Consider the following 18,004-nt stretch of genomic DNA (forward strand, 5'->3'; position numbering starts at 1 on the left):
TGGACCTGAGGGAGGACACTAAGGCCAGCCCATCAGGGTTCTCCCTTGAACACGTCACGCTACTGAACCGAAATTCAGCCTCCTGCTTCACACAGCTCCGTTTCCGGCGTTACCTTCTTCTGCTTTGCCCAGTTACTTTTGAAATACGAAAGAAAAAAAGAAACAACAAACCAACAAACTCCTCCCCCCCAACCCAAAAAACAAAACCACCACACACACACACACACAAACGTAAAAGACAAAAACCCAAAGAAGACCAAAACAGTAGGAGGAACGGCTGCTTTGGGGGTTTCTCACTGGGGCCGGGGGGGCAGCGAGGCGGGGGAACCTGCAGACGCGTGTGTGTGCAAAAGCGGGAAGACATCTCTGCCAGGCGCCCGGCCGCCCGCCGCCCCGCCACAGAGAAGCGGGGGGGCGGGCTCTCGGCGGGCTGCACCGAACGTCAGCTGGGGCCCCTTGTTCTGCCGCGCGTTACCGGGTGACGAGGAACAGAAAGAGAAAGGGAGAAAGCGGCGCTTGAGCCGGCGGCGGCGGCGTGAGGAGGCAGCGGCGGCGGCGGGGCCGGGCGGCTGGCGGCGTCAGGCCCGTCCCTCAGCCGCGGTACCTGCGCCGCGCGGCCACGTGAGCGCCACATCACCGCCGCTCCGCGCCTTCAAAGCGGCCACAGAGAGGGCAGGCGACGGTCGCACCCCCCACCTCTCCCCCCCCGCCCAAACCCCGCTCCCCCTCGGCGACCCGGCCCGGGGCTCAGCCGGCCCCGGCTCGGGAAGATGCTGCAGTCGCTGGCGGGCAGCTCCTGCGTGCGGCTGGTGGAGCAGCACCGCTCGGCTTGGTGCTTCGCCCTGCTGGTGCTGGGTTACCTGCTGTACCTGGTGTTCGGCGCCGTGGTGTTCTCCTCGGTGGAGCTGCCCTACGAGGACCTGCTGCGCCAGGAGCTGGGCAAGCTGAAGCAGCGCTTCCTGGAGGAGCACGCCTGCCTGTCGGAGCAGCAGCTGGAGCAGTTCTTGATGCGGGTGCTGGAGGCCAGCAACTACGGCGTCTCGGTGCTCAGCAACGCCTCGGGAAACTGGAACTGGGACTTCACCTCCTCCCTCTTCTTCGCCAGCACCGTCCTCTCCACCACGGGTAAGGGAACCGCGGGCCAGGAGGCCTTTCCGGGGAGGCCCGGGTGGTTGAGGGGTTGCTGTGGGGGCGGCCGCTGCCTGCCGCCCCCCTCCTCACGCCCAGGGCCGAGGGGCTGGTGCGGGGCCGGCCGGCCCCGCACCAGCCCCTCGGCCCTGGGCGTGAGGAGGGGGGCGGCGGCGCTTGTGCTCCGGAGTGGTCATTACTTGCTTTGAAAACGTTGGTGCGTTTGAAAATCCGTCTCTTTCTACGAACTTTTCAATGCTTTGAAGGGTTGCCTTCAGTTTTTTGTTTTTTGGTTTTTTTTTTTTCCTTTGCGTTTCTTTCAGGTTGAATGGGGGTGGAGGGAACGCACTGCTTATCTGGGTATAATAGCGAAGTTAAATTTCAGTTTCGTATTTTGCCGTCAATTTCGGTTTAATATTTGCATGTGGAAGACTAAAAGAATAATGCTTACTTGCTTCCAAATAGCAATTTTAATTGGTATCTTGAAAAGCTCGAGGAAGCATTCCTTTGGCCATAGTTCTTATAAGGACTTATTTTTACAGCACTTGCTTTTCACATAAGATTGTAGTGGGCAGCCTTCTGGTAGAGGATGGGTGCAGGCATTTGTGCTGAGAAGCTGGGCTGTGGTGATCTGAATGTGCCCCACTGAAATGAATAACAAAAGGTTTCTCAAATAAGAAAAGCTTTAAAAGAATCACCCTAAAATTAGTCCATCCAGAGGGCTTTGAGTCTTGGCAGTGCATTGGGACTACTATAAAAGCTGCAATGCTTTGTGCCTTTTTTTTTTTCTTCCCTAAATGAGCATTCTTTCTATTAAGGGAAATATAATCAGCTGATATCAATAATGACATTTAATAATTTACTTGATTTTATTTTGGTGCTTCCTGACTGATTTCAAACAGACAATGCTTGTCCTAAAAATAGTTGTCATTGAGTATACAGATCAGGTTGTCTGCTTGTTATAAGGAGGATGGTATTTTGAAAGAGTAAAATAGGGTTATGGGTGTCCTCATATCACCTCTCCTCCTCATCTTAATAACTAGAGTTGTAAGAAGAAAGTGGCATGCATTTGACAATTAAATGCTTTCAGTGAATAAATTTCCAACCTTTCATCAATGTATGGTAATAATATTGGTGAGAAAAGCATGGAATTATGATAGTACTTCAGCACTTAGATTTTTTTCTTTTTTTCTTTTTTTTTTTTTCCTTTTTCTTTCAGTAAAACCATAAAGCACTTTAAACTTAAGGTGCTGAATTGACCTTATGATGCCTGTTTCCATTCCTAATCAATTACGTTTTGTGGTACCATAAAATGTATATTATTTTGTCCAAGAGCTATTTTTGTATTCAAATTATTTTTTCTATACAGTAATGACGCACATTTTCAAGAAAAAAAGAGGATGTTAAAAAGGACTTGCTTTTCTCTTTGTTTTTATCCAGTGTCAGGTATGTAACTTAATTTTATTGACCAGACAAAAATCTAATCCACAATCCCTGCAGTTTATTATTTTTGAATCTGGCAATATTGATTTCAGAGATGAATCAATCAAAAAAAATGTTCACCATCGGGAAGCAGGGATGGAACCAAGTTGGTAACACTTTAACACTGCCTGCTCAGACATAGGTACAGGATGTTTGGGTTTGGTGGTACAGTTCTGGCAGAGATATCTCTTTCCCACTGCACATCTGCTCAAGGGCAGGGCGTAACCTGGCCCTGCATGTTTAGCTGATTTGATCATAGAGGCCCTACAAGGAAAGTACTGAAAACGCAAGGTACCATTGTCCAAATTGAAAACTTTTTAGAAAACTCCACTTAAATGGCATACACTTAGAAAACACAAATGTCTGAAATGTGTGTGTTATCATTATTACTGTGGATTTCAGAAACTGAAGTTCATCTAGTAATCATGGATGTAATAGACCAGGCATTAGGTGGTGGTATGTCTTCTATGTCCAATAGGCCTTTGGGTTGGGCTCATTTTAACAAAATCTGTCTGTTTCTTGGTTTATGCAGTGCCTTTTAGTTTTACTTGTTTCCTTTTTGATATAAGTAAGAACTTGTACAAGTACACAAGTATAAATCCAGACTAGTATACTAGGTCCAACACTTGCTCAAGTTCTTCCCAGAGCACACAGATTTCTGGTGAGGTGCATGGGTTTTTTTTCCCCTAATTTACTCTGCAACTGTGCAAGAAATCTTTCAAGTCTTTTGAAATGATCATTAAAATGAAAGACAAGCAAGAAGCTGAACCTATGCCCGGTCATCTCAAACAGCTGTTTGGAAGCGTTTGAACATTCAGAAAATGCTGTGTTGTTACAAACTGTACACCTGAAACTCTTTCTCTTGCTTGTACAGCAACTCTTGCCGAGTACAGCAAGGACAAAAGCAGAAAAGAGAACCCTGGTACTGATGATACCAGTTGAGGGTTGTTTCTGTGCTAGGAGAAGTGAAATGAAATTGCAAGGAGTTCTGGGGTGTACCTTGTGTTCAGCTGACTAATTTGTCATTCATCATGTAAATAAATGCACACCTACCCCTTGTGCAGAGGACAAGGCTTATTTCACAGTCTTTTTGTTTTCTATATAAAGCACGTAGGGAAAGTATTTAATTTTAGCATCCCTAACTTCACTTCTTGTTCCCTCCCATCCGTATTATATTCTTTGGCATCTTACTAACTAGAGAAAGTCTTTGAAGAAAATTATAAAGCCAGTTAAGAATTTGGAAAAATTCTTAAATGGAGTTTCCAGAATAAACACAGTAAGGCAAATTGTTGTTGAAGGCAATTTGTATTGCTGCACACATAGACTGTCACAGGACTGTCACAAGCTGCCTGAAGGATGGGCAAACAAAGGGCAGTGACGGGGACTGGGGGTGAGGCTTCAGCAGATTATGGCAGTGACTGGCTGCAGGTTTTTTTTTCTAACAACTTTATTCGTGACTGTGCAATTTAAGCAGTCATGCAGATTGCCATATGAGCAGTGTGCAAGGGGAAGCATTTGGTCATTAATCATTGACAACGTAAACACTAAGAATATACAATTGTGTGCATTTAAATAGCATTTGTCTTGGTAACTCTGTAATTATGACCTTACACACATCTGTGGTCATTGCTTATCTCAGTGCTAGATGTTATGAATGATCTTGCTGAAGCAGTTGTTTCTGGTTGGCTTTGTTGTGGGGCCATCTGTACATGGTTTATTTCTGACAATAAAAAATGAAGTAATTTTTTGTGGTTGCTCTCTCAGGTAGTGTGTTTCACTGTTCTTGGCATGCTGTTAGGCTCTAAGATCTTATCCCATATTGGTGCAATATGGGAATACTGCACTACATGAGTTGTATGCAGAATGAAAAAAAAAAAAAGAGATTTATATTGGTTGTGTTGCAAGATACGAAGGGTAAAGTGGTTTCTGTTTGAAGGAAAGGAGATGCCAATTTAGGAACTTGGGGCCTGTATTTTTAAGTTTATTTTTGGAATGGGTCTTCTCAGTGTAAGGATATCCCATGGCCTTTCATGCAATAGGATCATCAGTCTTATTCTGATTGTCCAGCTGTGAGTATTTTTTGCCTCCATCACAAACATGACTGTAGGTTTCTTTTAACATTTGGATACCAGAGGGATGCTGAGGAACAGCTGCTTTGGATCCTTCTCAGTCATGATAGAGTTAACAAGATACACACTACAAGGAAGCTAGGATAGCCTTGTCCTGATCTCAGGATTTGCAGAGGAAGAGTGAGGAGAAGTTGCATCTTTTATGATGGCGATGCACATTTTTCATTTTTTAGTTGAGGTCAGGCTGGACTCTTACCTGAGTCACAGGAGTGAAGACAGTAAGAGAAGGGAGGAGAGGGCTGATAGTTTTCAATTGCTTCTGAAGCCCATAATGTGGTTATCTGCAAGCTGGTGAGTGAGTATCAGCATCTTCTCCAGAACTTAGCCTGTACCTGTTTCAGTGTTGATGCTGAGGTTGCAAAGATGTGTTGTGATGCCGTGTTGCAAGGAATGACACCCAAGATCCATGACGTACTGAATTTGTGTTTCTCTTTGCTGTATTCTGAAGAGAGTAAGGAACATCTATGCAGCCATTGTAACTAAAAGCTGACAGCGGCTGTTACCTTGAAACTGCTTGGTTGAAGGACTAGTAAAGAAACAATGTGGCTTTCAGGGTAAGTTTTGCATTCAAGTTAAATAGATTATATGGATCTTACTGGCAAGCCCAATGAGGAGTTAATATTAATGTGTATATAATTTGATTCATAAGGATGTTCTCTGTTAGGTGTAATTCTCATAAGCATTGCTACTGATAATTTGCAAGAGAAACTAAACTCTGCCTTCATGAAGGGTAACAGGCTGGGAGATTGTGCTGGAGTTGGTGGATGTACAGCAAAAGAAGGTGCAGTCCGTATGAAGGCCATGGAGAGAAAAACATGTCAGTCTCCATCATTTTCTCCACGTTCTTCTGTCAAGAAGTGGTCTTTCTAGCTTTTCTTCCTCCTCACGGGAACAGACCCTACATCCAGTGCATATTTAGTGTGCAAGTACAGATGTTAACAAACCTGTGGAAGATAAGGGAATGCTGTTGAAAACGTCGTGATGTCTTTGTTATGCTCCAGTGTAAGATGCATATGCTCTTAAAATAGAGCCTTTGGGTGGAAGAAGCTACTTGGGTCTTGCACACCTTACAGAAGAACGTGAATTTAACATTATTAGAAAGAGGGTAGTTCACAAAGGCTTTAAGAAAAGCAGAATTTTTTGTCCCATACTTGAATTTAACGTAAAATGCATATTTTATTTTGCTGGCAGGAGAATATGTGGCCTGTGTCCATGAAGATGTCTGTATTAGCTCATTAATAGACACCGAATAAATATATTTCATAATTCATACCTAATGTATGTCTAGAGACCTGTCGTAAGATTCTCTGTTGCCCCTTGTATGAAAATGTACAAACTTTTTGTGGTGGTTTAAACTTGGATCAGTCTCACTAGTAGTCACCTCTGACTCCAGCAGAAAACTAAGCTTCCTTATACTATAACACTCATGCATCATTTAAATATGTGTGACAAATTGCACCTATTCATCAGGGTGGGGATGCCGAACTTTGGGAAGGAACTTAGTTTCTCTTTCAAGAGTTGTTTGTTACTTAGCAACCACATCTACTGGAAAAGGTAATTAGCTGGGGATGATCTTGGAGACAGAGTGAGATTGTGTGGCGCTCTGCAACAGAGTGGCTCTTATACTGGAGTGCTTCTAAGAAAAGAGGTAGGTTGAGAACGATGCCAGAGGAGAAGGATTACACTCAATAGATCAACTGTTTGGGCACTGATTTAGCATGTGGAAAACCACATTTTTTTTCTGTGCTTTGCTCCTGTGCCCGAGGAGAGCAGTTGAATGCTACAGGGTGTTCTGGGACAGGTTAGTCATAGCTGCTGTCCCCTTCCAGATAGATCAGTAGCCTGTCCTGGGACCAGGTGTCCCACCTCTCTGATTAAGTTGTATAAACACTAAGTGAAAGAGTCATTCTGTCTGCCTGTGTGTCTGCTTTCTTCTCGGGGAAAATTCCTGTATATACACCTGTTTATACACTTTAGAACAGCTCCAGACTTGCTGCTGTCATATTCTAGTCTGGCCCCAGGGTTAAAATGCTGTCTCCTGGGATGTGGGAGGTTTCAGTTGAGTGCTGTTTAATGCCATTCTCAAGACAAGGATTTGAACTAAGGTTTTCTAGCTGTATTGAGGAGGAGGCAGAAAGACTACCATGAAATTTAAAACCAAAAAAGAAAGGCCTTAAGTTAAAAAAACAAACCAACAACAAAAAACCAACCAAAACCAAACAGCCCCCCAACAAACAAACAAAAACCAACCCAAAACCTAAACCACAAACCTGCCAAAAACACAAACCAAAAAGTCTTTTGTATGAATATTGCCAAAATACCTTTATTTGTCGAAAATTAATGATAATAAACTTTTGGGGAAATGTATTAGGCTCTGTGCTTCAGGACACAAGCCACTCTTTAGTTACCAGAGATGATAGTCACAGCCGACAGGCTGGGCACATTATCTCTTGCGTGTCCAAGACAAAGGGACAAAGTTCTTGTTTTCTCTACTGAATCAGGTGGTAGCAGAGAGGAAATCCGTGTCTGTCCTGTCCTGTGTTCCAGGCAGTGTGGCAGTTCCTGGTTTCTTACGTGAGTACAGCAATCAGCTGTGCCAAACTCCTGCTTGTGCTTGCTGCAACAAAGGTGGCACGAGTAGCTCTAATCCAATGTTTATGGTTAACAGGCCAATGAGTAGTAAAAACCATGTCCTGGCAGAAATCAGAGAAGCCACAGAGTAGCATGACTGAATTATTGTTTGGAGCAGTGCTGGCTGCTGACTGATGGAGTGTCTCTTACATGCATTCTCCTCACTGCTGTGTCCTGCTGGTTTACCTGCTTCGCTAAATTCCCAGTGATGAGGAGCCAGCCCAGCAGCTCTCCAGAGGTGAAGGACTGCAACTGCTGCCTCTCTAGGCTTTCTGTGTCAGTTCTAGGGTCATTCTTTCTCTGCCGAAATATACACAGACATAACAAAAAATTGCAAAACCAGTCCATTTAACTTAGTATGATAGACAGAGTGTAACTGGGCTCAGGGCTTGGTTAATGGTATTCTGCCCTAGGCTTATTAACTGACTAATTTTTGTAAATGTTAACTTTGCTGTTTCCCTTTTTTTTCCCCAATTTAGCAATGTTAAAATTATTTGCTGTTTGCCATACACAGATTACATGTCCTCCCGTTACTCTGTTATTATTTCTAATTACTACTCGGTCTGGCTTTATTTTGTTGTGTGATATTTACATCTTTATTGAAAGGGAGAGAGTAATCTCTCAAAAGCCTTTTGTAAAGCTGTAATTTTTATTACCATTCCACTGACATCTCCAAATCAAATCCTAAGCTAAAAGTTATGTACACTTTCAGAGCAGAACTTCTAAAACTTATCAATCAAATCCTGCGGTTACTGACCATTGCTGAGTAGGATTTTCACTTTTATGTAAACGTAGTTTAAAAGTCTTCTTTCAGTTTCAAATGTGTAGTTTCTCCTGTGTATTTGTTTAGCTGTTTTTTGTTCTTCACTTTGGCCCACTGCATCATTGTTTTAACAATCTATGGTTTTTTGGATAGAAGAACATCATAATCTATGGAGAAACGTCTACTTTAGCCACTGCTCCAGGTTAATTATAAAGTAGGCAACAAGCTGCTAAACCATATGAAGACCAGGGTATTTCTTGGCATGTGCAGAAGTGGAATTTTAGCATTTTGAGTAGGTACACCTTCAGGATTAAAAAATAGCAATAAAAAGTTTCTTGGGAATTATCTACGTAACCTCCTGCTGTCTCTCTGGATCTGACCTCAGCTGCTTGAAGGTTATGGTATTTGTACAAAATCCAACTGAAGTCATAGACTAGTTACTGATGACGACTCAGAAGGAGAAATGTGTCCGTTTGTTTTTTACAGTTGAGAACCTAGCTGAAACCGATTGTGCTGCTTATGAGGACAAAACAGTGATGTGGTTAAGATCAGGACTGAAAGGAATGAATGAAGCAAAGCTTTTCAAGAGGTTGTGCTTCAGAAAAGTGTCAGAGTGACTTTTGCAAGAACATACAGATTTTCTCTCCCCGGGAAACAAAAAGATACACATTCAACTCTGAAAACAGAGTATGAAAACTTCCTTGCAGGAAAAGCACATATGCATAGAAGTGGTACACCAGCTGTCACCAGATCCCAAACATTTACTAACTGATGCTTCCTGGGCATTACCCTAGTCTGTACTCTAAACTGATTCTGTGCCATACCTTCTGAAGCTGTTTAAGCTATCACAGTATCTTTGAGGAACTGAGGGAATGGAGATGCTGAAGCAAGGAGGTTGCTTAGGCAGCTGAAAGAGGTGGATGGGCTGGGAAACAGGTTTTGCCAGTGGAACAAGCCAACCCAGTAGTTTGCTGAGTACTGCTCTGCTTGCGCGTGAGAAAAGTGAGGCTGTGCCCTCTGACAAATGAGTATACCATTTACCAGCAGAAACTTTAACAGTTCTCCATCTTTCTCCTGAAAATGGTGAGTCCAGACTGTTGTAATGCTAACGGGGAGTAAAAGCTTTCTGCATCTTTTTACTGACCTCTACTACAAAATGAAAACTTCTGGAGTAACCAGAATTTCTATACAGAATGTTCTCAAGCATAATTTAATACCTTCGCAAATGCAGCTTTTGAGAGAACTGGTAGCATGAGGATGGGGTTTTGTCATGTCTTTTGCTCCTCATACATTTCATGTTCCACACATTGAATGTATTTTCTGAAGACATTAAAAATAAGTCCAGAAGCTAAAATGAAAAGGTTAAAATGTACCTCTGAATTTCATCCTGCATGTAGTGTCTGAGTACCTCCTTCAGCTTTCAATTATTTAAAGACTGTTAAAATTGAATCAGCTGAATAACCTTAAATTCTTTAACAGTAGCTACTTCACAAATGGTTTCTAAGAGTAGAAATATGAGTTGGTTTAAGGGTGTGGGGAACCAACCAGAATTAGATATTAAAATGATAGGGTTAAGACATACATTGTACCATTCTTTACTTTTTTTTTTTTTTAATAAGCAGAGGCTTAATTCTAATGATAGATTAATCTAGCTTAAGAATTTTTAGGACTTAGTTTCTTTTTTTGTACTGGCTGTATGATATTGCTAGTTGTAGTATGCCAAAATGATCATAAAAGGAATAATTTTCCCAGCTTTACTGAAAATATTGTATTTCGAGGTTAAATCTTTTCAGTGTTTACGGTAAAGGCATTGCATTTAGTTGATATGACTGTATGCCATTAAAATAGCAAATAAGTTACACATTTGCTTCAGGGACAGGAGTTGGACTCAATAATCCTTGAGGGTCTCTTCCAACTCAGGACATTCTATGATTCTACAATGTTGGTAAAAGCTGTATACCAGAATTTTCATATAGAAACATGCAGTGAGACTAAAAGTATGTACACATGGTCTGTTGGGGAAAGAAAAATAATCTGCCCTACAGAAAATTATACAATTACAAAGCCTGCCAGGAATTCTGTCAGGACTGCACATCAGCTTTTGCATCTTCTTTTCTGTAGTAATATGCCTAAAGGTAACACATGAGTATCCTGAAGCTAAGCTAAACACAGAATGCCTTCTTGTGGAGGAAAAGAAGGTTATCAGGAGTAGCAAACATGGATTCATCAAGGGGAAATCATGCTTGACCAACCTGATAGCCTTCTATGATGCATAGATAAGGGGAGAGCAGTTGTCTACCTTGACTTCAGCAAGGCTTTTCACACTGTCTCCCACAACATCCTCATAGGTATGCTCAGGAAGTGTGGGTCAGATGAGAGGACAGCGAGATGGATTGAGAACTGGCTGGATGGCAGAGCTCAGAGGGTTGTGATCAGCAGTGCAGTCTAGTTAGAGGCCTGTTGCTAGCAGTGTTCCTCAGGGATCAGTACTGGGTCCAGTCTTGTTCAACCTGTTCAGCAGTGACCTGGATGAAGAGACCAAGTGCACCCCCAGCAAGTTTGCTGATGATACCAAAGTGGGAAGAGTGGCTGACACACCAGAAGGCTGTGCTGCCATTCAGTGAGACCTGGATAGGCTAGAGAATTGGGCAGAGAGGAACCTAATGAAGTTCAACAAGGGCAAGTGTAGGGTCCTGCAGCTAGAGAGGGATAACCCCATGCATGAGTACAGGTTAGGGGTTGACCTGCTGGAAAGCAGCACTGCAGAGAAGGACCTGGGAGTCCTGGTAGATAACAAGTTGACTATGAGCCAGCAATGTGACCTTGTGGCCAAGAAGGCCAATGGTATCCTGGGGTGCATTAGGAGGAGTGTGACCAGCAGGTTGAGGGAGGTTCTCCTCCCCCTCTACTCTGCCCTGGTGAGGCTGCATCTGGAGTACTGTGTCTAGTTCTGGGCTCTCTGGTTCAAGAAAGACAAAGAACTACTGGATGGAGTCCTGTGGAGGGCTACAAAGATGATGAGAGGACTGGAACATCTTTCTTAGGAGAGAAAGGTGAGAGAGCCAGGTCTGTTCAGCCTGGAGAAGAGAAGACTGAGAGGGGATCTTATCAATGTTTATAAATATCTCAATGGTGGGTGTCAAGAGGATTGGACCAGACTCTTTGCAGTGATGCCCAACAATACGATAAGAGGCAATGAGCCCAAACTGAAGCATAGGAGGTTCCATCTGAATATGAGGAGAAACTTCTTTACTTTGAGGATGCCAGAGCACTGGAACAGGCTGCCCAGAGAGGTTGTGGAGTCTCCTTTTCTAGAGATATTCAAAACCTGCCTGGACACAACCTTGTGCAACCTGTTCTAGTTCTCCTGCATCAAGGAAAAAGGAGGCAGCCAGCTCAACAAGGATTGTAATATTTACTGTTGTTTCAAAAAGGTCTTCTCAATTTTTGTTATGAACAAGGGTTAAATACATACTAAAACTAATGATTTCAAAATGTGAGAAGATTTTGAAGCATGAAGAGGCAGAAGTGATTCTTCAGAAGACCTCAAATGATGGCAGCACTGGCATGTTTTTATCTTAAAGCCTGAACTGAATTGTCGCTTATGTGACACTTGGTCTTTTACTTTCTCTGTCCTTTTAAACCTTCGTGGCACACTATGAACACATATTTTGCTTGGACGAGCGTATAAAATGTGATTGGCAGGCTTAGACATTGAAAGGGGCAGTACTAGTGCCGAAGTCCAGAGGCAACCTAGAGTAGGTATTCTCCTTTGTTTACAAGTTTGAAATGGGTTTTTTATTCCAGGGTCACCAAATGCAAAGGCAACGCAAAAGGCAAAAGTTTCCAATTTCACCTCTTCTCCCATAGGCTGAGATCATACTATACATCGGGCGATCAAACTCATTTTCACCCGGGGGCCACATCAGCCTCGCAGTTGCCTTCAAAGGGCCGAATGTAATTTTAGGACTGTATAAATGTAACTACTCCTGTGTATATACCCCTGCTGTACATGGTTTTAAAGACAGCTATAGTGGAAAAAAATGTTATGTTCAGAGATCTCAAAAATTAAGTCACTTGGATGTTTAACTCTTGGGGAATTAATTGTACAGTCCTATGCATCTTACTTCATAAAAGTGGAAAAAGAGCCCCCAAAATCACTTGTTTTATGTAAGATTAATGTGAGAAGGCCATGAAATCTCTACTCTGTATATTAATTAGCTATTTACACAACTATGTGCTGTGCAAGAATGGCATAGACCTTTTCCTTTGAAGCCTACAGCCTAAAGGAAATGAGAAAACCCTAAAGCAAAACGGAGAACTTCCATCTCTTCTAGAGTTTTGGAAGCTCTAGGCTGTATGATTTACTAATGGGCTATTACATTTTAAACACTTCACAGTATGTCTTGTTACTTATTTTCATGGCTATATATTTATTTAGTGTTGGAATGCAGGCTCAGCAGTATAGCAAAAATGCCTAGGGCTCAAAAATGTGTCATTGTGTTACTATTTGAAAGAAAGGCCTAGCTACTGTAAACTGTAAGTGATACACAGAAATGAATGCAAAATGTTGTAAATCATTTGAATGGCATGAAGCACTCTTGTGTGAGGGTAAGAGATTATTTAATTTACCTATGTGCATTTGCACGTCTGTTGAGAAGTCCAGGCCTTCAAACTGGCTTCTGGATCACTTCTGGATCTCCAGTTGGGCAAGCAAAGAACCGTGAACACTACATGATGTTGCGTTGCATGAATCAACAATCTATGCCGGTAAGAAAAGAGTAAGTAAAAGGGCGAACTCCTGCCGTAGTTCATTATTGGAGTTATTATGCTTTTACATTCTATCTATAGTACAGAGATAAATCTTTACTCTCCAGTCATATCTTTTAGTGCAGCTATTTGTACTAAGTGAAGCCAGCTGAATGTTCAGGTCATGCTTTCGGGGGGTAATTGCCACCTGACAAAATTTCGTGTGCTGCTTTGAGGAAAATGTCGTTTACGCTAGAAGTTATTATTAGCCATGAATCTCAACGAAAGCAAAAGACAGAAACTGTCTCAACGTCTAAAGCAGAAGTTTGAGATCCAGGTTTTAGCCTTGCATTATACCTTGTCCTTAGATGCTGTGAGAGAGATGGTGATAATGTTTCACATTTCTGAACCACCTTTTATCGGTAGATCCTGAAGCATGTACTTCTTTACTAATTAGAGCCCTTTTATTGTGTTCTGCATCTTGTGAGATTAGAATGATATTTCCGTATGTATTTTGCAAAAGGATGAACTAAGACAAAGAGGGAAAAGCAGTTGTGAAAGGTCACGTAGGAGCCATTAGTATGGCTGAGAATAGGAGCCTGTGAATGATGTTTTGCAGTTCTCTGCTCCTGCTGCTAGGCTGTGTTCCTGTACAGTAAGCTGATTTCCTATCCTGTGGATGCACTTCAGCATGCTTTCACTTTCTTGCATTTCATATTTTTTTATCTTTTCCTTTAGTAATAGCTTTTCTGCTCAATAGTATTAGAGGAAATTGCAGCTACTTGAACAAGGACTTACAGAAGCCATATCAAAGTGTGCAATACACATTTCTGTATCTTTCCTTCAGTGGAGGCTCCAGAAATATTGCCACTCCCTTCTAAGAAAACGCTTGGTTGCATACTCTATGTAGAAAACAAACAACTTGAGTTAGTGCAGCCCACATAACCTACCAAACGTGTGAGTAGCCTTTGTGGGAAGAAGGCAGTGTTTGCTCTGCTATAGCATGCTGGTTGGCTTTCCTTATATCTAGTAAAATGTTTGCTCAGGTTGATGAAAAACAACATGGGCTGATCCTACCTAACAGCTCTGTCAGCAGAAGGAAGATGTCTTGGACTCCTGATTCCAACCTTGTGGTCCAACCTTATTCCCTGCGCTAGGGCTGTTGCCTACTGCACACAACAGTAAGCCAATTCAGTTTATCAGACTAGAAGAAAGTTTTCACTTTCTGCTGGATTAATTTGCTCTGAGTTATTGCAGTCAGGTAAACTAAAACCAATGCAAGAGGGGTAGACCCACAAAGAGAAAAGGATCTTCTTTCTCAGCAGTAACTCTGGGATTAGATTAGGCATTTATGTAACAACTTGGTGAAAGCACTGAAAGAATCAAAAATGCATGGCCATATTAACAACAGATGCAAGAAAGGAGCTGGGAGCTGGCAACCTAAGAACATGTTTCCTGTAATGATAATATAGCTGACAGTTGCTAGCTGCCCCTTGTAAAGGAGGATTATTTCAAGCAGCATTAAAATGACAGCTATGAAAGCTGAAAGAACTTAACAGGACTCTCCTTTGTTAATACAGATGCCACCACTAAAATGTTTCTTTCTGGTATGCCTGAGGTACACACGTGTCAAGGGGAACTTTATTTTTAGCCACTGGGTAAGTAGTGTTAGGCGATAAATTGCATCATCTTTGAAACCAGTAAGGAAGCGACACAGTCATACTGTTGTGTTTAGTTTCTGTAACTAGTTTACAAATTATGATAATTGACAATTAGAAGAAATGGAATGTGTGCATAGGGTCAGATACTTAACACATCTTTTCAAGGGAGGAATTTATTTTTAACTATCAATTTACACGTTGCTGCTCCAGGCTCTTCAGTGCTAGGCCTTTATTTTGGAATTACCAACTGTTTTACATTCCATCTCCCTTTATATTGAGATCTGAGAGATGCCACTGACAGCATCTCGCTTTCCGTAGTCACAGGTTGAATCAGTCCAGCTTTTTTCATGTTTGCCACAGTCTGCAAATGCAAACACTGACAGGAAGGCGCTGAACATGAGAAACCTTAGTATGATTCAGTCTTCAGCCTGGATGATTGCTAAGCGTTTCTGATATGTGTGCTACCTTAACATAATGGGATTTAAGGAAATGGGAGTCAAATATGTTGGTCAGTATTGATGGTCTTTGACTGACATGATGGGTTCAGAATTGTGATTGGTCAGTTGGACATTTTTGGTGAATGGTCCTAATGATTGTAACGTTGCCCGCTTTCATTATATGCAGGGCTATTTTAGTCTGTCCTCGAGAGGTTAAAATGATATATTTTCACTAGGAAAATCATCCTATAGTTGTAAGAATTCTGGAAACATCTAATATCCCACCAAGAGATGTTTCTCTAACAAACTGAAGAGAGGTTCACAGTTTTAAAATAAATTGCCATTGATCTAACTGGACAATATAGTGTTTGAATACCCCACAGCATTTAAGTTGCTCTGTCTGTATCTTTACATTTCTAGCTAAACATCTTTTATCTGTAATTTGCCTTTCTAAATGCTACATCAATATTTCTAAATAACTCCTTCTAGATAAGAGAATCATGTAGATGGTTTTCATAACGAACAGAAATAGTATGTGCAACTACAATGCTCTTCATTTCCTTTACTAGTAGAACATGCAGTTGTGATTATCCTGAGTATCCTGATTCCAGTGTAACTAATCCCATTTATGGTCCCCATAATTAAGTGTTTGCTATGCGGGATGTCCTAAACATACAAATGATTCAATAGGACTAGTGTATCTGTAAAATTCACTTGAGGTTCGGTAAGCTAGTTCTCACAACAGCTGAATTATTTCCCCATTGGGCCTTGCAAATTAATGTTCTATTTTGAGCACAAAACTGTGAGTATATTCAGATGGCAGACTACCATCAAGCATCATATGTAGGACTGTGATTTAGAGTTTAGAATAAGCCATTTCATCTAAAAAGTATCTCACTGTGGCCTTTGTGTAAATATTGTCTCTTAATTATGATTAAGTTAGAAATAAATATTCCAGATGTAAAAGTAGAGACTGATGCACTTCAGTTCTGTGTGGTTTTTATTAGTTGCTTCAGCAATTTTTATTATTTGTGTTAAATTGATTTGCTTTTATTTTGCTTCATGTGCTGTTGAATTCTTCTTGTTTCTGAGAAATAGCTATTAAAACAAAAGGCAGAAATAGAATTTCTTTGCATGGAATGCATTATGATGTCTGACCGATTTACATACGAAATATTGAAGTATCTTACAAAGATAGGTAAGGACTATGTGTCTTCCTCAGCCAGCCAAGGGAGCTGATGCTAGTAATTTCCCCAAGTTCCACATGTTAAATCGGTAACATGATTAGAAGTATAAATTCCTATTCCTCTGCTGTATCTAGTAGATAACAAATTCTTCCATCTGAGGTTGCATTTTAATGAAAAGAGGCTGCTTACAGATTTGATTTTAACTCCACAGCATGAAATGGCCTAATTTTTTAATGTTGTGTGATAATTCCTTACTGCCCACAATACCAGTTTCATTCACTGTTTTCATGCTCTGTTCTTTCTGATGGTGCAATAAAGCAATTTTTGTTTCAGAAGTGGAGGTGGGAAGCATACTAATTTGCAGCTGGTTGTTTATTTTATTCCCAGATGATAGGAAGAACAACTGTAACTCATTTCAGTGCAAGAAATGATAAATTAGACTAGATAGGTATTCTTTACTAATTGAATACACAATTAAAGCGCTGCAGTAAGTGCCACTGCAACACATTCAAAGCTTTTGACACATCCCAAGCTGCATTTGAGATGGTAACAGATGCAAATTATCAATTTTTAGAAACCTCTTCCTAGTAAACTGCACCAGACTTCAAGCTGAGTACCATACTGCGCAGGTGCTGAGCTCAGCAGTGGCAGCTGGCACATCCCTGTGGTGCACTGTGGATAAACAAGGTCCTTCAAGTGGTGAGAGGCTGAAGTAATTGATAGAACTTTAAAACCTGTTACAGGAAAATTAGAGGAGGTAAGGAGAGAGAAAGTTGCAGCATGAAATGAAGCCATGGTTCCAGACCTTTTCTGGAAGGAAAAAGCTCCGCCTCTACCAGTCTCTTCAGCTTCACTGCCAATTAGATGCTAAGTACATCTTACCTGCTAGATGAATTTTTCCATAGGTCCAGGCTGCCATATCTAAAGATGAAATCTGAAAGCATTACTGTTGTGTAAGATGTATCATCTCTATGCTGCAGTCAAGGTGAAAGTCTCATCTTTCTTTTTACCAAATTAACAAGAAAAATGAGGAGGTCACTATCGTGGACAAAATGTGGACTAAATCTAGTTAATAATGTGAATTCTCTCTTTCCTAATCTCTATGCCAAATCATTTTCCATGTTAAGATTTTTTTTTTCCTACACTGAATATTTAAGGATGTGAATCCCAGGAAGAACTGTAGAAAGGCTGGTACCCCACCCCTTTCAATACCTTGAAGTTGATGTCGAAGTTCTTAAGAAGGCTGTTAATGACCAGTTTCATTGATTGCATGTTGATCTTGGTCATCAGTGGCTTTAAAAATCTGTTATTGTGGGAATGCTGCTGCACATGTGTTGCTGAACATCACGGTGCAAAAACCCCTAAGACCAGCACAAAACCTAGTCTTGTTTTCTAACATTTCAGAGGACTAAAAGTAAAGCTTTCCTAATAAAGCTACTTCATATTTCTCTTTTATCAAATTTATGTTTGAGACTTAGAGTTTGTTTTATCAGGAAACATTCATAATAAAGCAGTCTGTTGGTGGGACCCCTACTTGGATACAGATTTTTGACCATCTGTTGCCTCATGGGCAGGTAAACCAATAAAAGAAAAATTGGAATTTTCCTGACGGAATTCTCAGAGCAGCCCTCAGAAAGTCTCACCTTGTTTTTGACCTGTTGGTTGGATTTTACCCTGATGTTTGCTGGAAGGACTACTCAGCCAGCCAGCCTCAGTCTAGGAGGTTCCTCCAGTGCATTGATGACAGCTTTCTGATGCAAATGGTGGAGGAGCCGACTAGGAGAGGTGCGCTGCTGGATCTCGTCCTCGCTAACAAGGAGGGTCTGGTTGAAGCAGT

General features: G+C 41.5%; 1 protein-coding gene across 1 annotated transcript in view; it reads left to right on the forward strand.

Annotated features, from left to right (window-relative positions):
- Nucleotides 1-770: 770 nt before the first annotated feature.
- KCNK1 (potassium two pore domain channel subfamily K member 1) overlaps nt 771-18,004 on the forward strand; it is a 37,464-nt gene continuing 20,230 nt past the window's right edge. Inside the window, exon 1 of the mRNA XM_065631930.1 lies at nt 771-1,125. Coding sequence (XP_065488002.1) covers nt 771-1,125 — 355 coding nt within the window. The remainder of the gene's footprint in view (nt 1,126-18,004) is intronic.

The sequence above is a fragment of the Caloenas nicobarica genome, chromosome 3 (genome assembly GCF_036013445.1).
Source record: "Caloenas nicobarica isolate bCalNic1 chromosome 3, bCalNic1.hap1, whole genome shotgun sequence".
Lineage (NCBI taxonomy): Eukaryota > Metazoa > Chordata > Aves > Columbiformes > Columbidae > Caloenas > Caloenas nicobarica.